Below are 27439 nucleotides of genomic sequence, written 5' to 3' on the forward strand. Positions count from 1 at the left end.
AAATCACAAAAATTACGAAATCCTCCCCAATGTAAAGGGATGTACTTAAAAATCACCAGAGTCCATCTTGAAGATAGTATCACCCCCCCACACACACACACACACACACTGGGCTTGCTATGAACAGTTCAAAATGTCCCTTATTTTGATAAGGTACATTAACTAAGTAAATTATAAGTCTATTAATATCAACAGGAAGTCTCTAAATATTGGAAATAGCATTGAACAGAGAGGTGTAAAAACAGTGGGGAAAAAGATGGCAATGTAATTTAGAGGAGAATTAAATTCTTACCTGACTTCTTGTTACAACTTAGATATTGCTGGAGTTCAGGCACTTCTTTTGAGCCATATCTACATGCAGATCAAGTCCTACATTATATGATTAGCATATATTGGAAGTCATTTCTGTAGTCTTGTACCTCAACACAGGCATCATAAAGAAATATCACCAGTTTTATTATTTTTATTTCAAATAGATGTCAGTCTTGTCATTTTCTAAGGTCTGTTCTTCAAATGAAGAATTATAAAGAAGAATCTCAGAAATGAGTATTTCAGTTTTAGGAGACTAAGAAGGATCAGACAGGCCAGTGCCAAAAAAGAAATCATCACACAGAGATATTGTTGATTATCTTAGCAAATCTCTCTTTCCATTTTACTTTTCTTCTTTGGTTCAAAGAGTCTCTCCAGAGGCAGAAGGGAGGGCTGCACATTTCAAATTATTTTTAGGACTTTGATTAACTGTGCCACAAGACCCCAGGTGACTATTAATATACTAGTAAAGGCAGTTAAAAGAAGACCTAAGGTCATTCAGTGAGTGAATGAAGCAAAATTGAAAGCCTAAGTCTTGACCCAGTGATGTGATCTTTCTAGTAGACAATATAGTAGAGGCAATCCAAAAGAGGGCAAATGGGAATAAGGGACACTATCTGCACAAAAGGTTGGAAGACAAGGCTTCTCAGCATGGAATTCAGTATTAAAATAAAAGAACTTACCAAGTGAACTTTCAATGCATCCATTCTATCTCAATAAAGCGCCATCCTGTTCTAACACAGCCCATGATTATAAGGCTATAGATGTACTGTACAGAAAATCCTGTGCCTTGAAATATAAAGGCTCAGTAAGACAAAAGCCAAAATAAAAAAAGCTCCCAGTTATGCTTCCAAACATCAGCCTTACAAAGGGATGCTGCGGTATTTAATTTGTGTCTGTGACCAAAAGGAAATTCTTTGAATAGTAAACGCTCCATAAATACTTGTCCAATTGAATTATCTAATTGGCTACTGTCAATTTTTAAATGTTTAAGGAGCATTTGGGATTACACATTGATTAGCTACAAGTACTTCTCATCCAAAGAAAACCAAAAGCTCCTACCATAGCTTACCAGGATTTTTGCAAGAGGAGACAAACATTCATAAGACTGCTGTTAATTATGTTTCCACTTCTCATGAATTGTTTACTTTTATTATTTACCTATGTCTTGAATGGTATTGAAGCAAGCCATGTAAGTCCCTTTGTCAACTGCCAGAAGTATAATTCTCCACAATTAATCAGTAAAAAGAGAATTAAGCGTTGCTTCTTTAGAATTAGGAAAAACCTGCTGCTGATAAATTGAATGCATTAAGAAATTAACATACCAGTAAATGATTGATCATTACAATTATCTAAATTTGCATTTCTAGAATTCTACTGAAAGAACTCAAAATCACTCTTCTAAGATATTTTTAGCCATACTCTCCAACTGAATAAAGTATACAAGAGATGTGCTACTTGTTATTACAATTAAAAGTTTAAGCGTTTTTTAAAAATGCTCACAACTGGACTTTAAAATAAGTTAATACAGTGTATTAAAGCACAAGCTTCATACAAGGTTTTACCAGCTAATTTTTTTATCTGCCCTGATGTCCAAAAGAACAATTCACCAGTATGTCATAAATCACAAACTATTCTAAGTCACCCAACTACTAGGCATCTCGAGTCAAAAATCTGGAGGAGAGAAGACAATTTAAAAAAAATCACTTGGCAGCTGCAAGCATCTCTATACAAGTAGCCCACGAAAATATTCCTGAGGAACAAATAAAATAGAGTAATGCCACCCAAGAAATGCCATTCTTGGAGCTGAAAGCAATCACTTCTGTTTGATGATAATAGTAAGTATTGATAACAATAACTAATATGCATTGAGAACTAATATGCACCAGGCACTATTCTAGTGGGTTTGCATTAATTCGACAAACATTTATCAGATGCCTCATATGTTCCAGGCACTGTTCTCAGTACGGACATTCAGCAGAGAACAAAATGGACAAAACTCCCTGCTCTCATAGAATCTCATTTTCAGGGGGAAGACAGGAAATAAATGAGTAAAATAAAAAAAAATAGTAATACGTATAAATGAATGTACACTATAGCATAGTAACTATATATAATACATATAGTAAGTATACATAAATACATAAAGTATAAATAAAAATAAGCAAGATAGTATGTTAGATGGTGATATGTAGGATGACCACAATGTCTCTGTTGTCTCAGACAATCCTGGTTTATATCTGTGGTCCTAGTATGATTATTCCCAGTGTACCCTTTCATGCTCAAAAATGTCTCCGTTTGCACAATAAATCTTATAGCCACTTAAGTGATAAGTACTATGGAGAAAAAAAAGCAAAAAAAAAAAAAAGTGTGTGGGGAGGAGGATTGTAATTTTCAGTAGCTCACTGAGAAGGTGACATTTGAGTAAGGGCCTGCATCAGGTGAGAGAGAAGGACATTCCAGGCAGAGAGAATAGCAACTGCAAAGGCCCTGGGATAGAAATATGTCTTACTGAGAAACATAGAGGCCAAAATGGTTTTAGCAAGACAAATGAAGGAGTCTCAAGTAGGAGATAAGCTCACAAATATAAACGAAGACCACATTGTGTAGACTTCTATATTCTGAGTGAGATGGGGAGCCACTGTAGGTTCTGACTGGGGGGTGCACATGATCTGCTTTCGGTTTGAAAAGTATCGTTCTAGGGGCATCTGGGTGACTCAGTTGGTTAGGTGTCTGACTCTTGGCTCAGGTCTCGATCCTAGGGTCATGAATTTGAGCCCTGCATTGGGCTCCACACTGGGTATGGAGCTTCCTTTAAAAAAAAAGTATCATTCTAGCTACTGTACTGAGAATAAACAGTAGAGGTGCAAGGGCAGAAGAAGGGGGATAGGTTAGAAGACTACTGCAACGATCAATATGAGAAATGATCATGGCCTGGACCAGGGTGGTAGCAGAGGAAGTAGGAAGAATTAGTGAGATTCTGAATATATTTTGAAGGTAGAGAATGACAAGCTTTGTTGATTAAATGGATGAGGTGAGGGATCACACCAAGGTTTTTGATAAGAAGACATGGAAAGAAGAGTTGCCATCATTTGAAATGGAGAAGATAAAAGGAGGAGCAAGTTTTGGAGGGGGGAATTACGAGTTTGGTTTTGAGAATTTTCTCAATCATGTTTCCTAAAAAGCAGAACCTGAAACAAGGGACTGTGTACAGAGAGGGAATTTTGGGAAGTGACTAGGAAAAGTGAAATAGAGAAGTAAGGGAAGTCAATCCAAGGGTGAGTTTTGGAGCTGGTCACAGCTATGGGCAACTGAAGCTCAATCTTTTTCTTTTTTTAATGTTTTTATTTATTTTTGAGGGGCAGAGACAGAGCACAAGTGGAGGAGGGGCGGAGAGAGAGGGAGACACAGAATCCGAAGCAGGCTCCAGGCTCAGAGCTGTCAGCACAGAGCCCGATGCGGGGCTCGAACCTGTGAACCACGAGATCATGACCTGCACCGAAGTTGGATGCTTAACCGACTGAGCCACCCAGCCTCCCCTGCTTTTTTTTTTTTTTTCAATATATGAAGTTTATTGTCAAATTGGTTTCCATACAACACCCAGTGCTCATCCCAAAAGTCCCCTGCTTTTTTAAATGTTTTTATTTAACTGAAGCTCAATCTTACCAGGGACCCTCTGAGGAACTTGTAAAATGCCTGGAAGATTGCTTGAACTCAGAAGTGGGAGGCATTCATGATTGGCTTTCTCTTATAGGTCAGGGGTTGTCCAGGGTGTATTAACCCTCTCACACTTCCAGGTTTGTACCTGCTTCAGAATGGTTGAGTGGGCCGCTACAGACATTCCACACAAAAGTGACAGGAAAAGAAGGAAATGAGAGCTATCTAGTACAGCTGAGAAGAGGGAGTGGATACGTGCACCCAGCTGGTGTGCACACAGCTGGTAGCTGCAGCAGCAGCTGGAATAAAAAGGTGGGATGAGAGAATGCGAGGTGGAGAGCAAGAGGTGTTTGGTACAGACGTGTGAAATTTGAGACACTTATAAGCCATCCAAATGGAGATGGAAATTAGCTGGATATATGAATCTGAGTTTTAGGGGAGAGGTCTAAACTGGAGTTGAGTTTTTTTGGCATCTAAATGGTGTTAACAACAGAAGACAAGATGATATGACCAAGCCAGGAAGTGTGTCAAAGAGAAGAGAAGAGGTTCTTGGGATCTCCAATGTTTCATGGTTGGGAAAGTGAGGAGAATCATAGGATGACTAGGAAGGAATGGTCCAGGGCACAGGAGGAGACTGAGAAGAGTATGATATCCTTCACAATGAAGTGAAGAAGAAGGAGTGATCAATGATGTCCAATGCCGCTGAAAAGTCAAGATGAGAACTAAGAACTGACCGCTGAATTTTGCAACATGGAGCCCTTGATGATCTTGACAAGGGAATTTGCTGAGAATGTCAAGGAATCTAAGGCTTAGACATGAGAAAAACTGTTAGTTTCAATGTTGGATTTCCTGTAGATATTAGCAGATAATGAAATGAAGAAGACCATGATGCGATAGTCACACACTGGAAAATGCCCGTCAGTAAACCGACAGAGGTTTGATAGTCCGTTTTAATTAAGTAGAAGGAAAGAGAAAACAAAAGTCAGATGGTATGAATTTCAGAACAAGAAAAGCTGTTACACTGAAGGCCTTGGAATAAACTGGTTATCAAGGAGTAAATCACCTCTGGTTCAGTTAATGCAGGTAGTTAGTGCATAATGTCAGAAAGAATAAGGTCAAGATTTTGATCTTCATCCTAGATAGCTATCCTGATCAAAAAAACAAAAACACAAACAAAAACAAAAAAAAAAACATGCTGTCCCATGTCCAAGGCATGCACTTTAGATTTGCACAGTCATCTCGCAAATGTTATTGGCTTGATGCCTGATGCTAATCACAGTGGATTCCTGACATTAAAGTGCAGAAAGCTCAGGGTATTTCCCTATATCTAGGAAAACCATACAGACATTTCTGTGGTAGGTAAGGAGCATCATCTTCCATTATAGACACATTTGAACATCAACTATTATACCTGACGAATGACATTTTATATATACGGTGTATCGATCAAGAGCAATACCTTTAGTGTCTAGCACACATATGTTCAAGTCTCAACTGGGCCGCTTACTAGACGTGTCATCTTGGAAAAGTTAAACCTTTTTCTGTAAGTCTCAATTTTATCACCTGTAAACTGGGGATTATAAATGTATCTAAATGTCATAGGTTGTTTTAAAGGTTAGATGAGATCATGCTTAGCACAGTGTCTGACACCTAATAAATATTAGCTCTTATTATTCTTGCAAATGGGAAAGCGTGAGGATTTTTTTTTTTTTTTTTTGCTGAAATATAATTGTTTACAAGGTCCCACCCTGCTGTCCTTGTTAGTCTAGAAGCATTTTTCTACAACAGCTTTCTACTTTATTTTAAACTTAGGAACTCACCAGAGACTGATTTTTGTTTTGTTTCAGCTGTTCAGGAGTCACCTATGAAGTTAAGCCTCTTATGTGGATTAAGTTAATGGCAATATTGATTTGGGCTCTTTATGAGCTACCAGTTCTAGTTATCATAACCTTTCAAGGAAGAAAAAAAAATCCCTACAAGATTAGAAACTCTCCCATTCTCACTCAGAGTAGACTAAATTGCAAAATAATCCTGTGGATGCTTAGTTAGGAAGGCCATCAGGATAATAAAACTAAAGAGCAATGTTTCCATTTATTCAAACTACAACATCAGTCACATGGATCTCCTCTAGTCTACCAATGAAGGAAAGTGAACAGATGAATTTGTTCAATTTTTTTAACAGTTCTTAAGCATTCGCAACATAACAGATGCATTGGCACGTACAGAATTTTGAATAAAAATGGGTATGCATGACAGTAAGTGAAATGAGATTGGATCATAAGACTTATCAAATGGGTTTGTCAATAGAAGGTGATGAAGAATTCGACAGCATAAGACTCATTTGCTGTTGACGGGTCACTAAAACCCCCTCCTCAAGGTCAATGCCATCAGCAAGTACTAGAGGGAGCACATGTTCTAATGCTAACCTACTTTGGGTAGAGTCTTCAGAGAACTACATTGTAACAAAAGCCACTCTGCTTTTGGCAGGTTAGGGCAGATTAAGATTCTTCTAATCCAATTGGTTAATGTGCATGACAACATTACTGAAAAAAATGGATGTCAGGAATTTGATTTTCAAGATTTAAAATTTTTATTATCTGGCATTAATCATATCATTTTTAGCAGAGACATTCTGGAGAAGAATTAAACTGAAAACCATTCTTTGGTGCTTCACACCAGTTTAACTGAAGGTCTTACAACTACAGGCACTATGGCGGGGTAAAAAGTTTGTTAATAAGCCTGTTTCCACTATTGCTCCTCTACAAAGGTGCTACAGAGCAGGTACACGGGAACTCAGAATCTTCAATGAAATCGGACTAGCTAGTGTGGACATAGCATGCTCCCTTATTCCCATGCACAAAATTTCACTTCATTCATTTTCATGTTATTTCCAGTGACACAATTTCCTAGATCCTAAGAATGGGCAAGAAATCACTCTCTGAAAATAGCTGTAAATGGCATTCTGTGAGTTGAAGGCACTATGAAAGGATGTGACAATTGGGAATAATATTTGTGTCCTGGCAGTTTTCAGAATGATTTATGTCTACAATCTTGGTTGATCCTCTGTACCATGGTAAGGCAAAATTAGCTTCACTTTACATAAGAGGAAACAAAACCTGGTAAAAGTTATCTTATTAAAAGAAAAAAAATATTGTGCTAGCACTTACTATGTGGCAGAACTTGTAAGAGCAAAAAAGACAGTCCCTGCCCTAAAGAAATTTACAGTTTAGAGGCACCTGTGTGGCTCAGTAGGTTAAACATCCGACTCTTGATTTTGGCTCAGGTCATGATCTCATGGTTCGGGAGTTTGAGCCCCGCATCGGGCTCCACGCTGAAGGTGCGGAGCCTGCTTGGGATTCTCTCTCACTCCTCTCTCTCTGTCCCTCCCCCACTCGTGTGCTGTCTCTCTCTCTATATCTCTCTCAAAATAAATTAATAAACTTAAAAGAAAGAAATTTACAGTTTAGTTGGAGAAACAAACAAGGAAACAACTGACTGTTGTCAATTACAATAAGGGCGATTGGTGCTATGGTAGGAGTATGTGCAGACTGCTGGAGGGGCATATAGGATGGGCATCTAGTCAAGCAAGATTGCACAGAATCACGTTAGGCTCTCTAGAGCAGGCAGTGTGTAGATGGAAGCTGAAAGGCTGAGAAGGATCTAGCGAGCTGAAGAGAAGGGAAAAGCAGGTTTGTCACAATGCTTTGGCTGCAAATGAAAGCTGGTACAAAGGAACCCACGGTTATACCAACATTTGGAATCAACCGGTAGAAGTTTATCAGGTCCAAAAACATGAAATAGAAATGAAGGACCACACCTTGTAAGACTAGTAAAGTCACATGGCTGGATGGCATACACCATAAAGGAGGCTTTTTGTTTTATTGAGGTTTGTTAGGATTTAACATAAGGGTAAGGAGTTTTTAGTGCTGCAGTGGGGACTGAGGTCTGTGGTGGGTGGGAGAGCCAAGAGTAGCTCCAAGAGAGTGGCTGACAGAAACAGTGGCCTCAGCGGAGAGTCATGTTTGAGGCAGGATTGAAGGTGTGAGGAACCAGCTGAGAGGGCTGCTGGGGAAGGGGTGCCCAAGAGTTCACTCATGCAATTCATTCTTTCTTCCAGAAGATATTTACTAAGCACTTACTGTGTGACAACACTGCTGGGCTATTAAGTGAAAGAGCAAATTGAACTCCAATTGCTGTTAGAGTAGTATTCCTTCTATTATAACACCTTGAATAATTCATCAACAAATACAAAGATACTCAACATTTTTTCTGAGAGAGAGAAAGAGAAAGTGAGTGTGAGTGAGCAGGTGCGCATGTGCATGGGAGGGGCACAGAGACAGACAGAGAGAGAATCTTAAGCAGACCACGCCCAGTGCAGAGCCAGACTCTGGACTCAATCTCACAACAGTGAGATCATGACCTGAGATGAAATCAGAAGTCAGATGCTTAACGAACTGAGCTACCCAAGCAGGCGCCCCAAAGATACTCAACTTTTTTTTAAAGGTTTATTTATTTTTGAGAGAGAGAAAGAGAGAGAGAGAGAGAGAGAGAGCACATGGGCAGGGGAGGGGCAGAGAGAGACACAGAATCTGAAGGAGGCTCCTAGCTCTGAACTGTCAGCACAGAGCCCAATGTGGGGCTCGAACTCACAAGCCATGAGGTCATGACCTGAGCCGAAGTCAAATGCTTAATGGACTGAGCCATCCAAGTGCCTCACTCAACTTTTTAATTCAATATAAATATTTGTTAAATGTGTGGCCCACTATGTGCAAAATACTGCACTATGTGAATGTGCCCAGTTATTGGCTAATGGTGTCTGGTTATACCCATGATCTCCAAAGACAGGACAAGGGGAAAGGGGCTTAAAGTGCTACCTATGGAATTCTGGTAAAATACACTTAGCAGTAAACACTGTCAAACATCAGAAAAGGGTAGACATTTCTTGATGCCTTCAAATTCAGTGATTCATAAATACTTATTGGATGCTTCCTCTGGAAAACATTGATTATGGAGTTGAACTCTGGTAAGATTTACAAGTATATAGAAGGAAAAATTAGCATAGCTGCTAATGTAGCGAGGGAAAAACCAACACACCATACTCTCACCCAAGTTTGGTGACAGGTCTGGAATAGAGTCAGATTTGATGTAATAATTTGTAGAGGGGTAGGTTTAGTGTGGTCCGGCCTAGAGGCATGTTCTCTGAAGGTCCTTGGCAGCCTTGTGATTCAATTTTAAGTGCTTTGAACTTTGGTTTCAAACCTTAGTAATAAACACTGCTTAATTGTGTTCCTTTACAGCTTGTACTTTTTTTAAGCATTATTTTAGTAGAAGTTCAAGTGTTTTATGAAGAGAATGATTTATGAGAGTCGGTTTAGTTTGTTGAAAAGGTAACTTTCTGATGGCACTCCTTGCTGAATCTGGACATCACGTAAGATTACAAATCCCAGGAGGACAGCTCTTCGTAACGTTCTTATGAAGGCAGAATTCTAATGACATAGACTCCAAACTTTATATTAAAATGTAAATTTCAATCCCATGATACATAGATACATGCCAGTAAGAGTTGCAAATACACCTTTTTTGCAAATATACATTTTAGATCATCTTGTTACTGCAATATAACCACAATTAACAAAAATCTAAATAATAGGGAGCCTCATTTAATTAAAGTATCTTCCTTTCCACTCACCACTGGCAGTTGGCACTGATAAGAATGAGACAAATATCAATGATACAAAACCATCCCCAAGCTTTCAGCCTCTCTATTTCTACATTGAGGCCCCTACTCAATGGCCGCTACATCGATAGTGGAATTAAAGCGGAAGTACCTGAAGAATAATACCCTCCTGCATACATAGGAAGTTTTAAACCAATTCCGCAAACAAAGGCGTGGAAAAAAAGGGGGACTCACACACTTTAGAAAGCTTTTCATCAATGAATTTTGGGCTAACTGTTGTTAGCTGCAGAAGGTTTGGAACTTACACTTCAATTTCAGAACCATTTTATCTAAGCTTGTTTCTTACGATATGGCAAGGGCTACAAACAGTTCAGGCAAAACCTCATACACTAAAACTCTCAAATACTTTTCCCTGAAAAGTAAACAAGCTATACACCAATCAAGGCAGCCAATATTCAAAGTTGGGCCTCTTACAAACTTAACTTACCAGAAGAGAATGTCAAGTGCTATACACTTAATAAACTCATTTGTTGGGGCGCCTGGGTGGCTCAGTCCGTTAAGCATCTGACTTCAGCTCAGGTCATGATCTCACGGTTTGTGAGTTCGAGCCCCACATTGGGCTCTGTGCTGTCCGTGCAGAGCCTGCTTCACATCCTCTGTCCCCTCCCCTGCTCGCTCTCTCTCTCTCTCTCTCAAAAATAAACACTAAAAAAATAAAATAAATCCATTTGTTTAAAAAATATTCATTGAGCATCTATTATGTGCTAAATACTGTTCCAGGGTCCGAAGTTAATTCCAAAAGCATGGTGGCAGAAAGAAGGCACAGCCAGACCGACCATATTTTTAAGTCAGGTTGATTAGATAAGTTCCATGGTCCATAGACCAGACACACTGGCCCTGCCAATCATCGTGCAGACTGGAAAGAACATGCTGACCAATGGCCCTGGCCGTGTGTTACAGTTAGGATGCTTCAGAAATCAGCTTGATTGCTATCTATGCAAGACGTAGTCTGAGGGAAACAACTGAGAGACACGTAGCTTGCCAGCCACTAACACTTGCTGAGCATACATGGGGCTTCGAGCGTTTGGGGTGAGAAGCTACAGGAGGAGCAGGAGGCGTAAGTGTCCGCGTATGAATTTCAGATGCTGCTCCATATACACAAGTATGTCTTGCTTAAGAAAATGCAATTAACACAAAAAACAGAGCAGTTCCAGTAAATACTGATCCACCTCTTTGTTTCTTTAAATTATATGTAATTACTTATGTACGTTATATATGTAAATATAAAATGATAAAATATAAGTTATATATTATATACAAAGGATGGTGATCACAAAGTATATGACATAAATATGTATATGTATTAGACATATGATAAAATTCTGCATTTCTTGTGATTCTCTCTCATTTTTCAAAACCACAGATTACTTTTTTTTTCAATTAGTGAAGGTGATTTCTGGACCATATTTATTGATGAATTTAAGACCCATTAGCATTTAGCCAGGTTGTATGTCAATGTGATAATTTCTTTAAAAGTGTTCTCGAAACTCTGGACTTGAACCATTAATGAGGAGACATAATTGGACTTTACTAGTAAAGCCTTGTAAATGTCTCGGCTGAAGCTAGAGAAATGAATCTGAACTCAAACCTTTAAATTCTATGAAAGGTTTGGGCGTGTCCTTATTAATTTTTTCTTGCCTTTGAGCTCATTCCTAACTGCTTTCTTACATGACATAAAAGACACAAAGGGTCATTTGCTCAAACAGTTAAAGACTCAAGAGTCATAAAATTAACTACTTCATGCGTTCCAGGAATGACTGGCACCAAAATAGCACTGCATATGGTTCGGTTTATACTGACAGGACAGCAGAATCCTCAGCTTTTCACATAAAGGCTCCAAATGAGAATATTTCCAAGGTTTCAGGGGATTCAAGATTTATCTTCTATCACCTCTAGACCCTTTCGGAATTATAATGAGAAAGAAAAGTGCTGAAAATAAATAGAACTTATTTGTATATGGAGCTAGTTCTGCATCACAGATGACCAAAAAACCAGAATAACAGTTTTCTGACAGGACGATTTCCTGACAGGACATGCTGGCATACCTCGGCCTCATGCCTTTGCAGATATTTAAAACTGCTTTTGACTGTTCACATGAATAAAAAGCTACATCTTGAAATGCCAATTCTGAATCTTGCTCAAATCTCTGGAATAAGGGAGAATCAGCATGTAACACGAACACAGTCTCAGTCAACTCAATGAACTGAAACCCTTCGAGATGCCTCAGTTTCCCTGTTATCTACTGAACCAAACCCACGCCCCATCACTTCACTTTTTAGGTTTAGCAACTGCCGCCTTCTGTTCTTCACCAACCTCCCCTTTTCCTCAGTCTTCAATAGGCTCTAGGCTTCAGCCACCTCACCTCTTGTGTCTGTCATTCAAATTATCTGACTAACCCTTGTCTGGCCTTTGTGTTAACCACATAATAAATGGGCCAGCAAGAGTTTAAAGGAAAAGAACAAAGCTACCCCCACCGCCCCAGTGGCCACAATCCCAGGGCTATACATCCCCTTTGATCCCGCCCCTTAGCCAAAGCAATTCACACAGAGGAACCAAATTATGTACCTGAAAGAGGACAGTTGCTTTGTGTCCCAGGGCATAATCATCTCTGTGACACCTCTCCAGGGAGCCAGTCCTTTGCTTCTGAAATTATGTAGATCCCAAAGGAAAGTACACAATTCCACAGAGTAAAGCGTTGTTAAGAAGAGAACACCAGAATCATTCTCCATACTGGAGTGTAGGTTTTAATATAGATGTAAGAAAAAGCACTGGAGGGTTAAACATAGTATTAACCAAACTGGGCTCAGGGACAGACAGCAGAAATGGAATGAATGTGCAGAGGCAACAGATATTTTCAGACTGAGAGCAAAAGGCCACGTCGTCTCAGAAGCAGCAAGGCAAAAGAATTGAGAACCTGACCTGCCTATTCCCAGATAAAGAATGTTCATCAGCAAGAGAGAGATGGTCAAAGGTAAAACCGCACTTGTGTAATATATGTGCTAAATACTATGTGCCAAATAATATGTGCTAGGAAATAGTAGTAACTGTGTACTATTTCATAAAATTAGTTTAAAAATCTATATAGAGTATTCTTTCCATCAAATTTAGCCCTACTGGGTGAACACTACCATTTGATAATGAACTGGTACTTAGGAAGTGGCAAATTGTAATTAACTACGGCTACCTATACTCGGAGCTAACTGATACAGAGGAAAAGGAGAGTTTTACAGAAATGATGACGTTCAGAAGGGTCCTAGCAGGTGCAACCTCTACACTCAGCACTGTAAACATGCTTCCTCCGTTTTTCTACCTATGAGGCTCCCTTCTCCAAAATCGTGTTTCTAACTTACCTGTACAATATATATATTTTTGTGCACATCAGCATAATTTAAAAGTATCATTTGTGTGCAGGGGTGTGTTGTATAAATATCAATATAAGGAAAGATTGCCTCCCCTGTTAGAAACAAAAGCCAGACCATCTGTGGATTTAGCACTGGGTAGAAACCTTCCTAGTTAATGATGACAGTAGTAAATCAAGGTGACATGATGCCAAGGGAAGGTGAAATTCAGGGGCTGAGTTTACTACTTGGCTGGCTCGCACCCCCAACAGCTTCTCCTTGTAGCTTCTTTTAGTGCTAAATCTTGGAAGATTTAAGTTGCATTAACTAAGTGGAGATGAAATTCCCTTAGCAGAGAATCTTCACCAGTGATCTATGGATGCAGAAGGACTTCAAGGGCTTTCTGAGCCCCTTGAAATGTATGGCAGATATTGTATATATGTGCATTTTTTTCTGAACAGAAGATTCAGAGCTTTGATCAGATTCTTAAAGCATTTAGTAGTGTCTCCTCCTGTACTCCTTGCTGTGAAAATCCATTACTCTGAGCACTGGGAGACACTAAAGGATATTCAGAAGAATGGTATGATCTGATTTGTGTTTTAGAAAGATCACTGGTGGGGCGCCTGGGTGGCTCCGTCGGTTAAGCGTCCGACTTCCGCTCAGGTCATGATCTCACAGTCTGTGAGTTCGAGCCCCACATCGGGCTCTGTGCTGACAGCTCAGAGCCTGGAGCCTGCTTCGGATTCTGTGTCTCCCTCTCTCTCGGACCCTCCCCCATTCATGCTCTGTCTCTGTCTCAAAAATATATAAACGTTAACAAAAATTTTAAAAAGAAAGATCACTGGTGGCAATATAGAGGATAGTCTGGCATTCCCTTTTCATTAGAAGAAGAAATTTTAATGCATCAAGTATATGTCCTATCTCCCTTAAATCTGTCACAGAGCGGCATCCCCAAAATATAGAATTTCCAACTTTAGTTTGGCACTCAGTACTGTTTGGAAACCATTTTTCTAAACAAGAATGAATATTCATAGCACAGGGTGGGCATCATCGACTAGAGCCACAGCTAACAGTGCAGGGGAAAGAACATAGGCTTTAGTCTGAAAATCATGGATTTGTGTCTTCGATCTATTTAACTCAAGCTGTGTAACTATAAATTAAGGGTCATGATGATTATCTCTACATCAAAGAGTTATGATAAGGACTGAATAAAAACTATATATGGGCCCACTCAGCAGTACTTGACACACAGTGGTCAATAATATTTATTGTCGTTAATATCCTCACGTTTCTACTCTCACCCCTACCTTCCCTGAGCTCCAGATATATATGTATGACTCCATATCCATCAAAAACCTCTCATTACTCATCTGAAACTCCTGACTCGATCCACACTTTTAGCAGATAACCTTGTCTCCATCCAAGAAAATTGAGATCATTAAGACATGAACTTCAACTCTTGCCACTCCATTTCAGAACTTACTTGCTGTCTCAGAGGAGGCACTGAACCCTTTCAAAACCTTTCCCTCCACCTGAGATCCTAAAACATTCTCCAACAGAGCCTTATTCCAATTACTACATTCAATTGCATTCACTCCTCAAATCCTTATGATTTGGGATCTTTCTCCAAATTACTGAAATTGTTTACTCTAAGGAAGTAAATCCCTGGCTTGGATGCACATTGGAAGCTCCCGAGAAATTTTTGTAAATGTCTGGGTCTCATCTGTGGAAATTCTGGTTTAATTGGTCTAAGGAACAATCTTAGCACTGGGATTTGTAAAACTCCCCAGGTAATTTTTATGCCAGTCAAGGTGGAAAATCGCTGGTCTAAAGTCAGCAATGACCTTCTAAAGTGCCTGTTTTACTGCCTTTTGTCAATTTTCATTCTACTTGTTGATTTTGAAGTGTTTGACAATATTTGTCACGTCTTCTGCTGGAAAGTCCCCTCCCTTGGCTTGTTTGATATCCCTTCCTTCTGATTCTTCTCTGACATCTCAAGATCATCTTTTTTTTGTGTCTGCCCACTATTTTAAACACAATTGTCTCTCAGGGTATCATATCTGGCTCTCTTTATTTCTAATTGTACGTATTCTCACTGGCTTCTCTTCTACTCCCACTGCTTCAGGAATCATCTATTTATATATGACTCCAAACACACCAACCCCCCCCCCCCCCGCCACACACACACACAGAGTGACATCATTTCCTCAAACTCCAGATCTGAATTTTGAGCTGTCTATCTCTGCATAGTAATTACGACAGTGGGCTCTAACATTAGACTGTCGGGGTTCCAAACCCATTCCTATTACTTACTACCTCTGCAATATTAGGCAAGTTACTTAGCATCTCTGTGCCTTGCTTTACTCATCTGAAAACAGGGATAATAATGATCCCAACCTCATAGCATTATTAGAACGACTGAGAAACGTAATCCATCTAAAGTTCCTTACTCAGTGCCTGGTACTTAATAAATGTTAGATTTTTCTCTTATGAACATTGTCACCATTCCCCAAGCTAAGCTAAGTATGTGGTTCTAGCTTCTAGACTCCCATAGTACTTTACATATATCACTATTATAACATCAATCACATTGTATTTGTGTTCCCAATGTACTATGAATTCTTTGAGGGCAAAAACTGCTTCTTATTCATCTATATTATCTTCAGAGTTTAACACAAAACTTGGCACAGATAAGCAGGCCACAGATAGGAAGTAAGTTTCATCTCAATGTTTCATCTCAAATAGGCTCACCTCAATTGCAGTTAACGACTGATGGACAATGCTTGCATGGAATGTTCTGTTAATGGGAATGTGAGGTTGCAGCTGGGTTCAACAAGAAAGAACGCCATGACTTGATCAGGGATGTCCGCCATGGGGCAGGTGACAGGGAGTATGGTTAGAGGATATCATGGACATCCTACCAGTTTTAGATACTACAGAAATGAATGTTTATTGAATAACTTTTCATGAACCAAGGGTACTGACTAAAAGATATTAACCAATTGGAGTTACTGCAAAATAACTTAGCTTTCTCTTATAGTCTAAGCACTTTCTGGGCACCCATTATATATAGAAACTTGTGACCACGAGAAGCACAACATGCTCACAGCACTAAATTCATTACAGGTGATCAAATGCTGTTAAAATTTTCATTTTATAGGCCTTGCTACATTATATTATATCTGCCATCTGTGATCTTTACCAAGTAAATACAGATCCTGAGATTAAAAATTCTTTTGAGATTTTCATAGGAACTGTTATCCCAAATTTTCAGATATTAAGCAAACAATAGTCTATATTACTGCTAAGTGTTTGAAATAAGAATTGAGAAATGCACTTCTCAAATATGGGCTTCTATCTACTCCTTGAATCCACAGGGGGCGATGGTGCTTGCACAGCTTCTGTGGGACGAAGTGGCATATTAGCTGAGGGTGGGCGGGGGCAAATAAGAGTCACTTGTGTCTATTTACTTCAAGATGAACTTCATCCATCTAACAAAGTACCTGGAACATAGCTGACACTGAATGAATGTTTGATGTATAAATGAGTAAATGAAAAAAGCGGATTGATGGACAGATAGAAGGATGGGTGGATGGATGGATGCATGGATGACATAAGCTTTGCTTCCCTGTAATCTCAGTAAATACAAATCAGCAGTTTAAAAATTTTTCCACCAGATGGCGATAATGTGAGATTTAAGCTTAGGTTGTAATACAGAAAGAAGAAAACAACCAACCAACCAAACAAAAAAACCACATTAGGAGAAAGAGAAGCCACAAAAGAGCAGGTTAAGGAGGGAAAAATAAAATGTTTGTGCAGGCTGTAGTATCTCAAGAGTCTGTGATCTTGTGGGATTTGTAATAGGTCCTCACCATACCTCCGTTTCGTGCATGGGTGACTTCATATTCAGAATTACTTAGCAGTAAAATGGCTATATTCAAAACTAATCTTATCTATTATAAAAATTATAGGGAAATTCTCATAACTAAAATTATTATCCTATGTTTATACACTCATATATTTATATTTTCATTACTCTTGTACTAATTTTTTAGTTAATTGATGCCTCCCTTGGAAGGGAGGCTACTTAGGAGAAACTGTTAGCCTCTAAGCCTCCAGGAAATCTACTCCTGCTATTAGACTTGCCAAAAATCATATAAAATAAGTTTGCCTAAGGCTTATTCATCCCGTTAGTAAAGAATTGTGAATAATATTAGATTAGTGTCCACCCCTTAATTTGAAAGCTTTTGGAAGATACGAAAATCAGTTTTAGAATCCCATTCTCTGTATGTACCTGGGGGAGAGGATGCTGCTTTCTTGTCAAATAAAAATAAGAATATGAAGATACTTTCAGATGGACTCAAGTATTTCCTTGGGGAATAGTAATATTTCCCCCAAACAAGCCCTGAATTGGGTGGCACAATAACTTCCCTAAAAAGTGAAACAACAAACAGACTCAGGAATGTTTCATTACAAATTACATAGCACATCATATGTCCTTTTCTAAAGATAATCAGAATGGAGAGGCTTTTTAAACCTCTTGGAAACCCTTGGTCACCGAAACAAAAAGAGGCTGGCAAGGTGGCTGGGGAAGGAAATGAAGGGAAATTAACATTTATTGAGCTCCTAAACATTTTCACACTTATGATCCCAGTTAATCCGTATCACCACACCTCATGAGGTAGGTATGGGAGAATGTAACATAGTGAGTGATGGGAACTTTACAGCCAAAGACATGTTTTCCAGTCCCAACTCTCACCACTTCTTGGCTACAGAAACTGACCAGTTATTTTTTCTCTAAGCCTCAGTTACCTTCTCTGTAAAGCGGAAATAACATTTCATACTTCAAATGAGGAGCAAATGTAAAGCACCTAAAGAGTCCTGGAACAGAGTAGGTACTATTAAAGGTTTATCATTATTATTATTATTATTATTATTATTATTACTTTTATTTTAATCACTGTGATTACTGTGGTGTTGATGATGAAGATGAACTCAATTTTGCAGATGAGAAACAGGTTCAGAGAGCTGAAGTAACTTGCATAACGCTACACAGCTAGTAAACCTGAAAAGCATCTAGGAGAGTGTGTGCCACAGTAGCAGGTGCCCAATTGTATTTGCTTTCTTCCTTCTTGATTTAAAACTCAACACTTTTCGAGGGCACCTGGGTGGCTCAGTCAGGTAAGCATCTGAATTTGGCTTGGGTCATGATCTCAAGGCTTATGGGTTCGAGCCCTGCCTTGGACTCTCTGCTCTCAGCACCGAGCCCACTTTGGATCCTCTGTCTCCCTCCCTCTCTGCCCCTACCCCGCTTGCTCGCTCTCTCTCACTCTCTCTCTCAAAAATAAACATTTTTACAAAACTCAACACTTTTTTGAGAATTTTATTCCTTAAAAATAACGAGTCAGGCTCGACTCAGCTAGGTTAATGCAAAATGCTACTACCAGTCACATAAATTCATGAAAATTAACATTTTCTTTTACTCATCTACCAATGCAATACATGGAATAAGACAACAAAGTAGATACCAGAACTCACAAACAAGATAACAACTGGGTCCACAGTTTTGCCTAATGTGGAGTAGTTCATTTCTCCCCCAAAGAGGTATGTATTTTCTTCCCTCCCAGGTGTCTCCATAGTGGGTCAGTGGCAGATAAGATCCCAAGTTTCCAGACCTTCACCTCCTGGAGCTTTATATTTGAGTTTATAGAAGTCAGCACACCAAAGGACAGTGCTAGCTAAAAATGTAAATCGGTTGACAATGTGTTTATGTAAGTTCACAGATGATAGATTCTGGTTTTCGTCCTTGGCCTTTCTCTAGTCTCACTCTACATGTTCTCCCTGGGTAATATCATCCATCCCCAGGCATCTCCTACTGTAAGATACCAATGGATGCAAATATACTTCTATCAACAGTCCAGATCTTTCCTGAACTCTAGACATGCAGTTCCAACTGCCTGATAGGAAAATCCACCTGGATGCCACCCAAGCATCTTAAACTTAACATGTCTCAAAAGAAACTCATTCTCTTCCCTTCCAAACTCACCCCTCCTCCTGTTTTCCTTCTCTTGGTAAATGGATCATCATCCTCCCAGTTGCCCAAACTAGAAATCCAGGCATCCTTGACTCTTATCTCTTTCCACCTCAGCAAGTAATCACTTACCAACTCCTATCAATTCCTCCACACTGATATCTCTGGACTCTGTTTCTTTACCTCTTCCGATACAGCCAAAGTTTATACCTTCATTGCCATTCTTAGCCTGCCATTCAGTAGCTTTATAGATTGTCTGCCTGCATCCAATTTTTCCCAACTGCAATCAATCTCCTACACTGCTGCTTACACATCTACAATTCTCCTCTACACTTCCCATCCTAGAAATTATATTCCTCATGAAATTCTCCATCCCTTAAAAGCTGTGGTTTTTTATTCATGAGGGAAAAAAAAGGAACTCCAAAATCGGGCATGCAATACTTTTTGTGATCTGGCTCCAATGTACCTTACTCTTAGCCATACTGAAGTTTTCACCATCCCAGGCCTTTTCACAGCTTTATGCTTTTGCACCTGCTAATCTACCCCTTGGAATGCCCTTTTCCAAGTCAGAATTTGTTCAAATTTCAAGACCTAGATCAAATATCACCTTTCTATGGACCCCGATACCCTGTGTATTTCCATACCACTTTATCTGTAAAAGTACTTATTGCATTTAATTGCAATGATCCGTTTGATATCTCTCTTCCCTACCACATTATGCATTTTCTACAAGCAGAAACCATCGTGGTTGACTCCATCCCTAGCACTGTCTCAAGGCCTGACACGTAGCAAGTGCTAAGTACAAGCTTATTGAGTACAGGTTATTGAAAAAAGTTAGGATGGCATCATAGAAGACCAATTTCCATATTCTCCAAATTCATTTTGATCCCAAAGCACAGAGACAAAATCTGAGGCTGGCTAGGCTCTTTATACTGACTCAGTACAACACTGCTCATATTTTTAGAACAAACTGTCACTGGAAGTGCATTCTTATTTCAACTCACAACATGTTAGTCAAGCACTCCACACTTCAATGCCACAGCCCACAACTCACAATTTTAAGTTCATATTCTATAAACACAACCTTAAAGAAAAAAAATTTAATGGGAACTACACGTTTCTTAAAGCATGAAAGACCCAAAAAACGTTAGGCAGAAAAGTAAAATTGTTTTATAACAAATTTACAGTCGTCATTAGCAGACCAAATAGGAAAGATTAAAATGAATTATTTGAAAAGACAGATACAAAAGTTTTACCAGTTATGGTAACAGCTAAAAAATGTGTAATATAGTTAATACCATAAACATTTAAGGCATGTTTAAATGCTAGTATGAATATATAAAATCTTTGGTTCAGTTTAAAATTTCTGTAATGTAATATTCTAATACTAATTAGAATACAGTAATTTTCATTTCTACTGACTGCATTTTACATGGCCTGGGATGATGCCTGAGAATCTGCACTTCTAACATGTTCATGGGTGATGCCGCTGCTGCTCGTCTAGGCTCCATGCTTTGACAACCACTGATCTAGAGAACCAAAAATTTTTTTTGTCATCTCATCAATGACCTACTCTTTAAAAAAAAAATAAGGAACCTGTGCCAATGTCAATGTTTAAAAAGCAGTTTTCAACGCATGGTAAGTTACTTACGTTTTGGTTGATGGCAACTTATTCCTTAAATTAAAAATTACAAAGCACATAATATATGCAAAGCACCATAGAAAAATGGAGACCAATAAAAAACTCATGATCCTCATCTTCACTGACTATACAGTCTAGGAATGTACATACAAAAATAATAAAAGTCAGCAATCGGTACAAAGGGGATGACAGTGCAACAAGGCTCTGTGGCAAAGACGCTGGAAGGCTCGGCCTTGAAGATAGTTGAGTAATTAAGTTACAGGAGGTAGCGGAGAAGGGCATTGCAAGGGAAAGATAACAACAAGGCAAAAGGACTGAACAGGGATGAGGTGGGATCCAAGGAGATCATTTAGGAAACAAAAAAACAGTCTAGATAAGACAAAATGAGAGCAGTGATAATGATAATAGAAAGAGGAAGATGGACTTGAGACATGTAGAAGTTAAATCTGCTGGAAGAGGCAACAGATTAGGTGGGATTAGGTATGGAAAGTGTATGTGGATAGCTGGAGAGAATGGAAGCATTTTAACAAATGCTGTGATGGAAAGAAAAGGAGCGGGATTGAGAATGTTAAGATGGCTGTGTCAGTCGCTTTAGATACATTGATTTAGAGCTGCCAGTGGGAGTGTCCATTCATTTGAAAATGTTAAGCAGGTAACTGAAAATGTAGGGCTTGAGTTTGGGAAAAATGATAGAGCTGAAGATAAATATTTGGAAGACACCCAACTAGATGTGATCTGTGAGGCTCTCTGAGTAAAAGATTTCAAAGGGATGAAGCAGTGGTCCTCAAACTTGAGTCTGCATCAGAATCCCCAGGAGGGCTTCTTAAACCACAGATTGCTGGGTCCCACACTCAGGGTTTCTGAATCCTAAATCTAGGGTGGAACGTGAGAATTTGCATTGCTAACAAGTCCTGTGGGAGGTGCTGCTGTTGTTGCTTCAGGGTCCCTCGGTTTAGAGCCACGGATCTAGATAATCAAACCTATTTTTTTCATTTCAACATTGATGTATTCTTTTAAGAAAATACTAACCTGTGCTAACATCAGTGTCTTTTCTTCTGTGTAGTTAAAAGAGTATCTAATATCGTTTCGCTATCAATTTAAAAGAAATAAGGAAACTGTATTTCTATCTATCTGTTTTCTATTTATTAAAAAGTGTCTTGTTGGGGCACCTGGGTGGCTCAGTCAGTTGAGCATCTGACTTCAGCTCAGGTCATGATCTCCCGGAACGTGAGTTTGAGCCCCGCATCAGGCTCACTGCAGTCAGCACAGAAGCTGTCAGCACAGAGCTTGCCTGGATCCTCTGACCCACTCTCTCTCTCTGCTCCTCTCCCTGCTTGCGCGCTCTCTCTCTCTCTCTCAAATATAAACATTTTTTAAAAACCAGTCTTGTCAATCCGTAATTAAGAAACCAAGGCTGTCCAAAGGATCTGTTCCACATTATGGCAATGGTCAGAAGGGAAGTTCTTACTTTCCCTTAGGACCATGTTGCACAAAGTTTCGCATTCTGACGACAAATTTTCTGGACCTTTGTTTGGTGGTCTCCGATAAAGCTCTTTTAGAAGACAAATATTTATGGGGAGACTGGGTGGCTCAGTCGGTTAAGATAACAACTTCAGCTCAGGTCATGATGTCACAGTTTGTGAGTTCGAGCCCTGCGTTGAGCTCTGCGTGGGGCTCTGTGCGGACAGCTCAGATTAGGTGTCTCCCTCTCTCTCTGCTCCTCCCCTGCTCGCACTCTGTTTCCCTCTGTCTCCCAAAATGAATAAATGTTAAAAAAAAAAAAAAAAAGAAGCAATGGCTTGAAAAGCACTTAGTTGTTTACTTTTCATCTTACTATAAATTATCCTTCAGTCTGTAAATGGCTATTTGTAGGATTAGACAAATTTTGAATGCCCTGATAAGAGGATTGTTGCATCTAAATTCATGCATAATCCGTAAAAAGCACATGTAACCTACAACCTCAGCCAGATTGGCATATGAACAAATTCACTAAGCATATGTAAGCAGTGCGCATTATTAACCAGTTAACATCAGCAAATTTGTTTTTGAAAACATAAGTTTACACACACAAGCATTCCCTAGTGAGAAATATTAGTTCTAAAAATCCAGTAAAAACATACCTTGAGTAGATTTCTCTACTTCCTTCCTCTTCCTACTCTGGCTATTGTAATTCATCCTCAGCTCTTGGTTATACTCATGCAGAGTCTCCCTGGAGTTGTAGGACTGCCTTGGTTTCCTTCCATCTTCACTTTCATCAGAAGAACTGGTATAAGCTAGATCCATTTCGTGCTTGACTTTTGAGAGAGGCTGGTAGGGTTTGCAGTCCGTTTGCTCCATGTCTGATTAAGCAAACTCAATTTCATGAAAAGAAGGAAGAACAACTTCTTTCAAGTAAGCAGTCCTGGAAAAGAAGGAAAAACACAAGCCTTCTTAGATTTGTCCTTTGGAGAGGAAATGCATCTGGCAGATTCACAATTGGTTCTGATAATACTATCAAAGGAGTGAAGCAAAAGACAAACTAGATGACAAGAAGCTAGCCTGAGGCAATAATAACACTCTGTGTTACATGCGCACATTGGCAAGCACTTAGGATTAAACCGGAGGTTGCGGTATCAGAAAATACTCGAGGTGGAAGAGAGACAGCCTTCAAAAATATTTGTATTGGAATGCAGATAAAGTACAATGTCTTCTAAGGTGTGTGTGTGTTTTAAATGTTAATTCAGTGGTTAGATTAAAAAATATTCTGAGATCCGAAAGTGGCCAGGAGTACAAATACTAACCCAGCATATCCCACATTTGAAATGAAAACTGGTAAGGGAACTACATTCAGAAAACAAAACAAAACAAAACAAAAAAAAAACAACAACCCACAATCTCACCTCTGGTTTAAAACTGCATTTAAGAAAGGGGTTTTGAAGAAGGGAAGAATTCCGAGTGAGAGAGGCTCATGAAATTAAGTGTCCTTGAGGGGGACTGAGCTCTCTGTGTCCATATTGTGGCTTTTGAGCCTCAGGCTTGCAGAGAATTTTTAATGAGTTAGGTGGCGGTAAATGTTTGTTCTTCATAGTACCGAGAGGATGTAAACAACACTTCTGGTGAGTGTACTGGTATAGGAACAGCAAGCTCTAAATCGGGTTTAGAAATAGAAATTTTAAAACTTCATGATAAATCACTGAAAGAACCCCCCTTCCCCCACAGAATGCTGAGCTACAAGTCACTAAGGCTCTTAGGGCAAGTAGAGGCATTATCTGTCTTACTTAGTGCAGAGAGGTTTGAGAACTTCAAATGCCATCTGAGATGTCAAAGTCCTCTGAAAATTTTAAAGCCCTGTAAAAATGTACTCATCTTCATCCCTTACATTATTTTATCATTATTTTCATCAAACGCTGCAACTTTGCAACTTGGTGGGGTTTTTTGGTGTGTGTGCAATGTTAAAAAACCTACTTCAAACACAAATAACTTTATGATTTCATTTGCAGTAAAATGGACTCCTTTATTTTTCTTAAGCTCTTCACCATATGCATTTTCAAGGAAATCTACAAACATCTAGATAGTGGTTCCTAAATCATGTGCGGTATCTCGCTTTTTGCAATTCCTATTATATGTATAGCAAACGCACATAATACAGAAATCGCTCAATAAAATGTATGGATTGACTATTACGCATTCAACGGTACCTAATGTTTTGTAGTATGAACAAAGTTTCATGAATCAAAGTGCTATTTCCCTAATTAAACGTTAAGGATCTTGAAGGCAGAATTGGAGTCTTATGCTTCCCTGCATCCCCTATACCACTTAGCACTACTCTAGGCACAAACAAAGTAGAGACCATTTAACTCCTAACCTACAAATTCCATAAATGGTCTACAGAGATGGCTATTTTGGTCTGAATTAATATCAGAAATGAAGATACTTGGAGAGAAAGCAAATCAAGTATTGTAAGTAAATATCTATTGATAATCAACAATAGTCTAATCTCATGCCATCTCATGAGACATACTGCCTATACACTCCCCAATTTAGAGCTCCAGCACAATCTCTCCCCTGAGCCACAGACTTGAATATCCAGCTGGCCACCCAATATCTCTACCTGGATATCTAAAAGGCATCTCGAACTTAGTATGTTCAAATCTGAGCTCGTGATTCCCACCACTTCCCAACCTTGCTCCTCTCACGGTCTTTCCCGTCTTGGTAAATGGTGAATTCCATTCCTCTGTTGGCTCAGGCCACAGACCTCGATCCCTGTCATTCACATCCCACGTGCAATTCACCAGTAAATTCTTCTGGTGCTACCTTTGAAATATACCCAGAATCCAATGACATCTCTCCACTTCCCCAATACCACCACATTGGTTCCAGCCATCATCCCCCACCTGGACCACTGCAATAGCCTAATTGATGTGCTGCTTTTAACATTGCTCTCTTTATAGCACATTCCCTACACTATAGCCAGAAGGAAGATTTTAAAATCTAAGTCATGTCAATGTCTCTCCTTTGCTCAGAAGCAGCAATAGCATCTTCTATCCTTCAAAATAAAAGCCAAAGTCCTTACAATGACCAACAAGGCCCCTACAAGGTTCACTTCTCCCTACCCTAACCTCTCTAAACTCATCCCCTGATATTTCCACCCACCTCATGCACTCTAGATGCACCAGCCTTCTTGAAGTGTGTGAAAATAACAGGCATGTTTCCACCTCAGGGCCTTTGCAGCCTCCCATAGTAAACCACCAAAAAAACACACAAATGTCACTTCTCATCTTCCTTCCTGTGTTTCATAGCACTTATCACCAAGTGACATGTGGAAATATATATATATATATATATATATATATATATATATATATATATGTATATATATTGCTTATTTGCTTACTGTCTGTCATCTGTGTCTCTCTACTAAAATATAAGCCCCATGAAGTATTTTTATCTGTTTTATTCATTGCTATATCCCCCAAATAAGCACGATGTCTGGCATACAGTAGACTCTTGATCAATACTTGTTGAATGAATTGAATACATCATTGCCCAGAATTCACAAGAAGGGCTAGAGAGAATGTGGAAATGAATAGGCCATAGTCTGTGCCCCCAAGGAATTCACAGTCTAATGCAAGTGATAAACAGCTCTACTACAGAGCAGATGAAAGGACTCCTAAAGAAAGACAAAGTAGTGTTTGAGCACCAAAGATAAAGATATTGGGAAAGACTGTACTTGATTTAGCTTATTTGTTCATCGCCAATACCCTCACCACAACCACCAAAATTCTACTGAGCATCTATGTGATAAGGCCAATTTGAATCTCTTTCTTCTTAGGTTCCCATAGCACGTGCTTCATAAACCCGGCTGGATTTTAGACCCTGACTTTGCTACAAACAGTGCAAAGTGAGAAACATATCAACAGTAGACTTCCAGAAATGCACCTTTGCAGCAGAGAATGGGACTTCCACCCAAAAAAGGAGCCATCAATAAAATTAATCTAATTTCATTTCAGCCAACACATATAGTTTTGCGTTCATTAAAGGATGAAAGTTTACCCAATAGGGGTGGAGAGCTATTTTCCACATAAAGACATTGATAATGCAAAAAGATCCATCAAGAAGCTTATAATTAAAAATAACTTAATAAAATGCTTTCCATTATAATATAGAGATATACATTTTATTTTCTCTCCCATCTCCCACTTGCTTTCTCAGTCAGGTTTGGTTTATTCTGACTGGGATTAACATAGCAGAGGTATGGTCAAAATAGCACTCCTGCCTAAGTCTCAGCTGGTTATGAATTTACACTTATCTTAACACCGTTCAAACCTAACAAGTTAAATTTGAAAATGAAAAACATCTCACTTCTAATGTCTAATGTTGTGTTCTGGCAACTATTATTTATGATGTTAAAATCACCCTTATTTTTATGCATGGGAATCCAGACATTCTCTTTTCCCTCAGTATGTTGTTTATTTGCAACATGTGAACTCTTGAGTGAGTGAATGAGTGAGAGAGAAAGAGAGAAATATTCCTATAGCTATTTTGAACCATTCTTGAAGTTCTAATCACAGCTATGAATCAGCTAGGAATGTCACATCGATTCAAGGTTATTGAGGGTCCTCGGAAGCAATCTTCCTTTAAACCACAAATTGGTATAAACCAAGAGAAAATAATCCTTCTCTGCTCCCTGACCCCCAATCACAACTTCTTGTCTGTTTTTAGTGTTCATTTGTTTATTTTGAGAGAGAGAGACAGACAGAGAGAGAGAACGCACGTGTGCACGAGTGGGGGAGGGGCAGAGAAAGGGAGAGCAAGAATCCCAAGCAGGCTCCATGCTGTAAGCAAGGAGCCCAACTCAGAGGCTGGATACCTCGAACTGTAAGATCTTGACCTGAACTGAAATCAAGAGTCACATACTTAACCGACTGAGATACAGGTGCCCCCACAACTTCTTATCTTAACATTTGGGTGTGTGGACCAGGTAGCAGAAGATACATTCAGCTCTCTTTAGGCACCTGATATGGAGACGCACAACTCTGTGTGCCTAGGGCCGTGAGAGTATGTAACCGTGACATTTACCAAAATCCTGTGAGGCAGAGCTTGACTTCACTCACAAACGGTTTCCTTTTTGAAAATAAAAAAAGTAGGAGAATATTAAGTAAGACAGTAACAGAAGTTTAAAACATTAAACCTAACAAAGTTTGAAAGCACAATAATTCTCAAAAGATGCTGTTTCCAATACTCCA

The 27439-nt window shown here is 39.1% G+C and overlaps 1 protein-coding gene across 1 annotated transcript in view; it reads right to left on the minus strand.

Moving 5' to 3' along the window:
* TENM1 (teneurin transmembrane protein 1) overlaps positions 1 to 27439 on the minus strand; it is a 734132-nt gene that overhangs the window by 529306 nt on the left and 177387 nt on the right. The window contains exon 3 of the mRNA XM_042974325.1: positions 22835 to 23115. Coding sequence (XP_042830259.1) covers positions 22835 to 23051 — 217 coding nt within the window. The 5' untranslated portion in view covers positions 23052 to 23115. The remainder of the gene's footprint in view (positions 1 to 22834; positions 23116 to 27439) is intronic.

Source organism: Panthera tigris, chromosome X, assembly GCF_018350195.1.
Source record: "Panthera tigris isolate Pti1 chromosome X, P.tigris_Pti1_mat1.1, whole genome shotgun sequence".
Classification (NCBI taxonomy): Eukaryota; Metazoa; Chordata; class Mammalia; order Carnivora; family Felidae; genus Panthera; species Panthera tigris.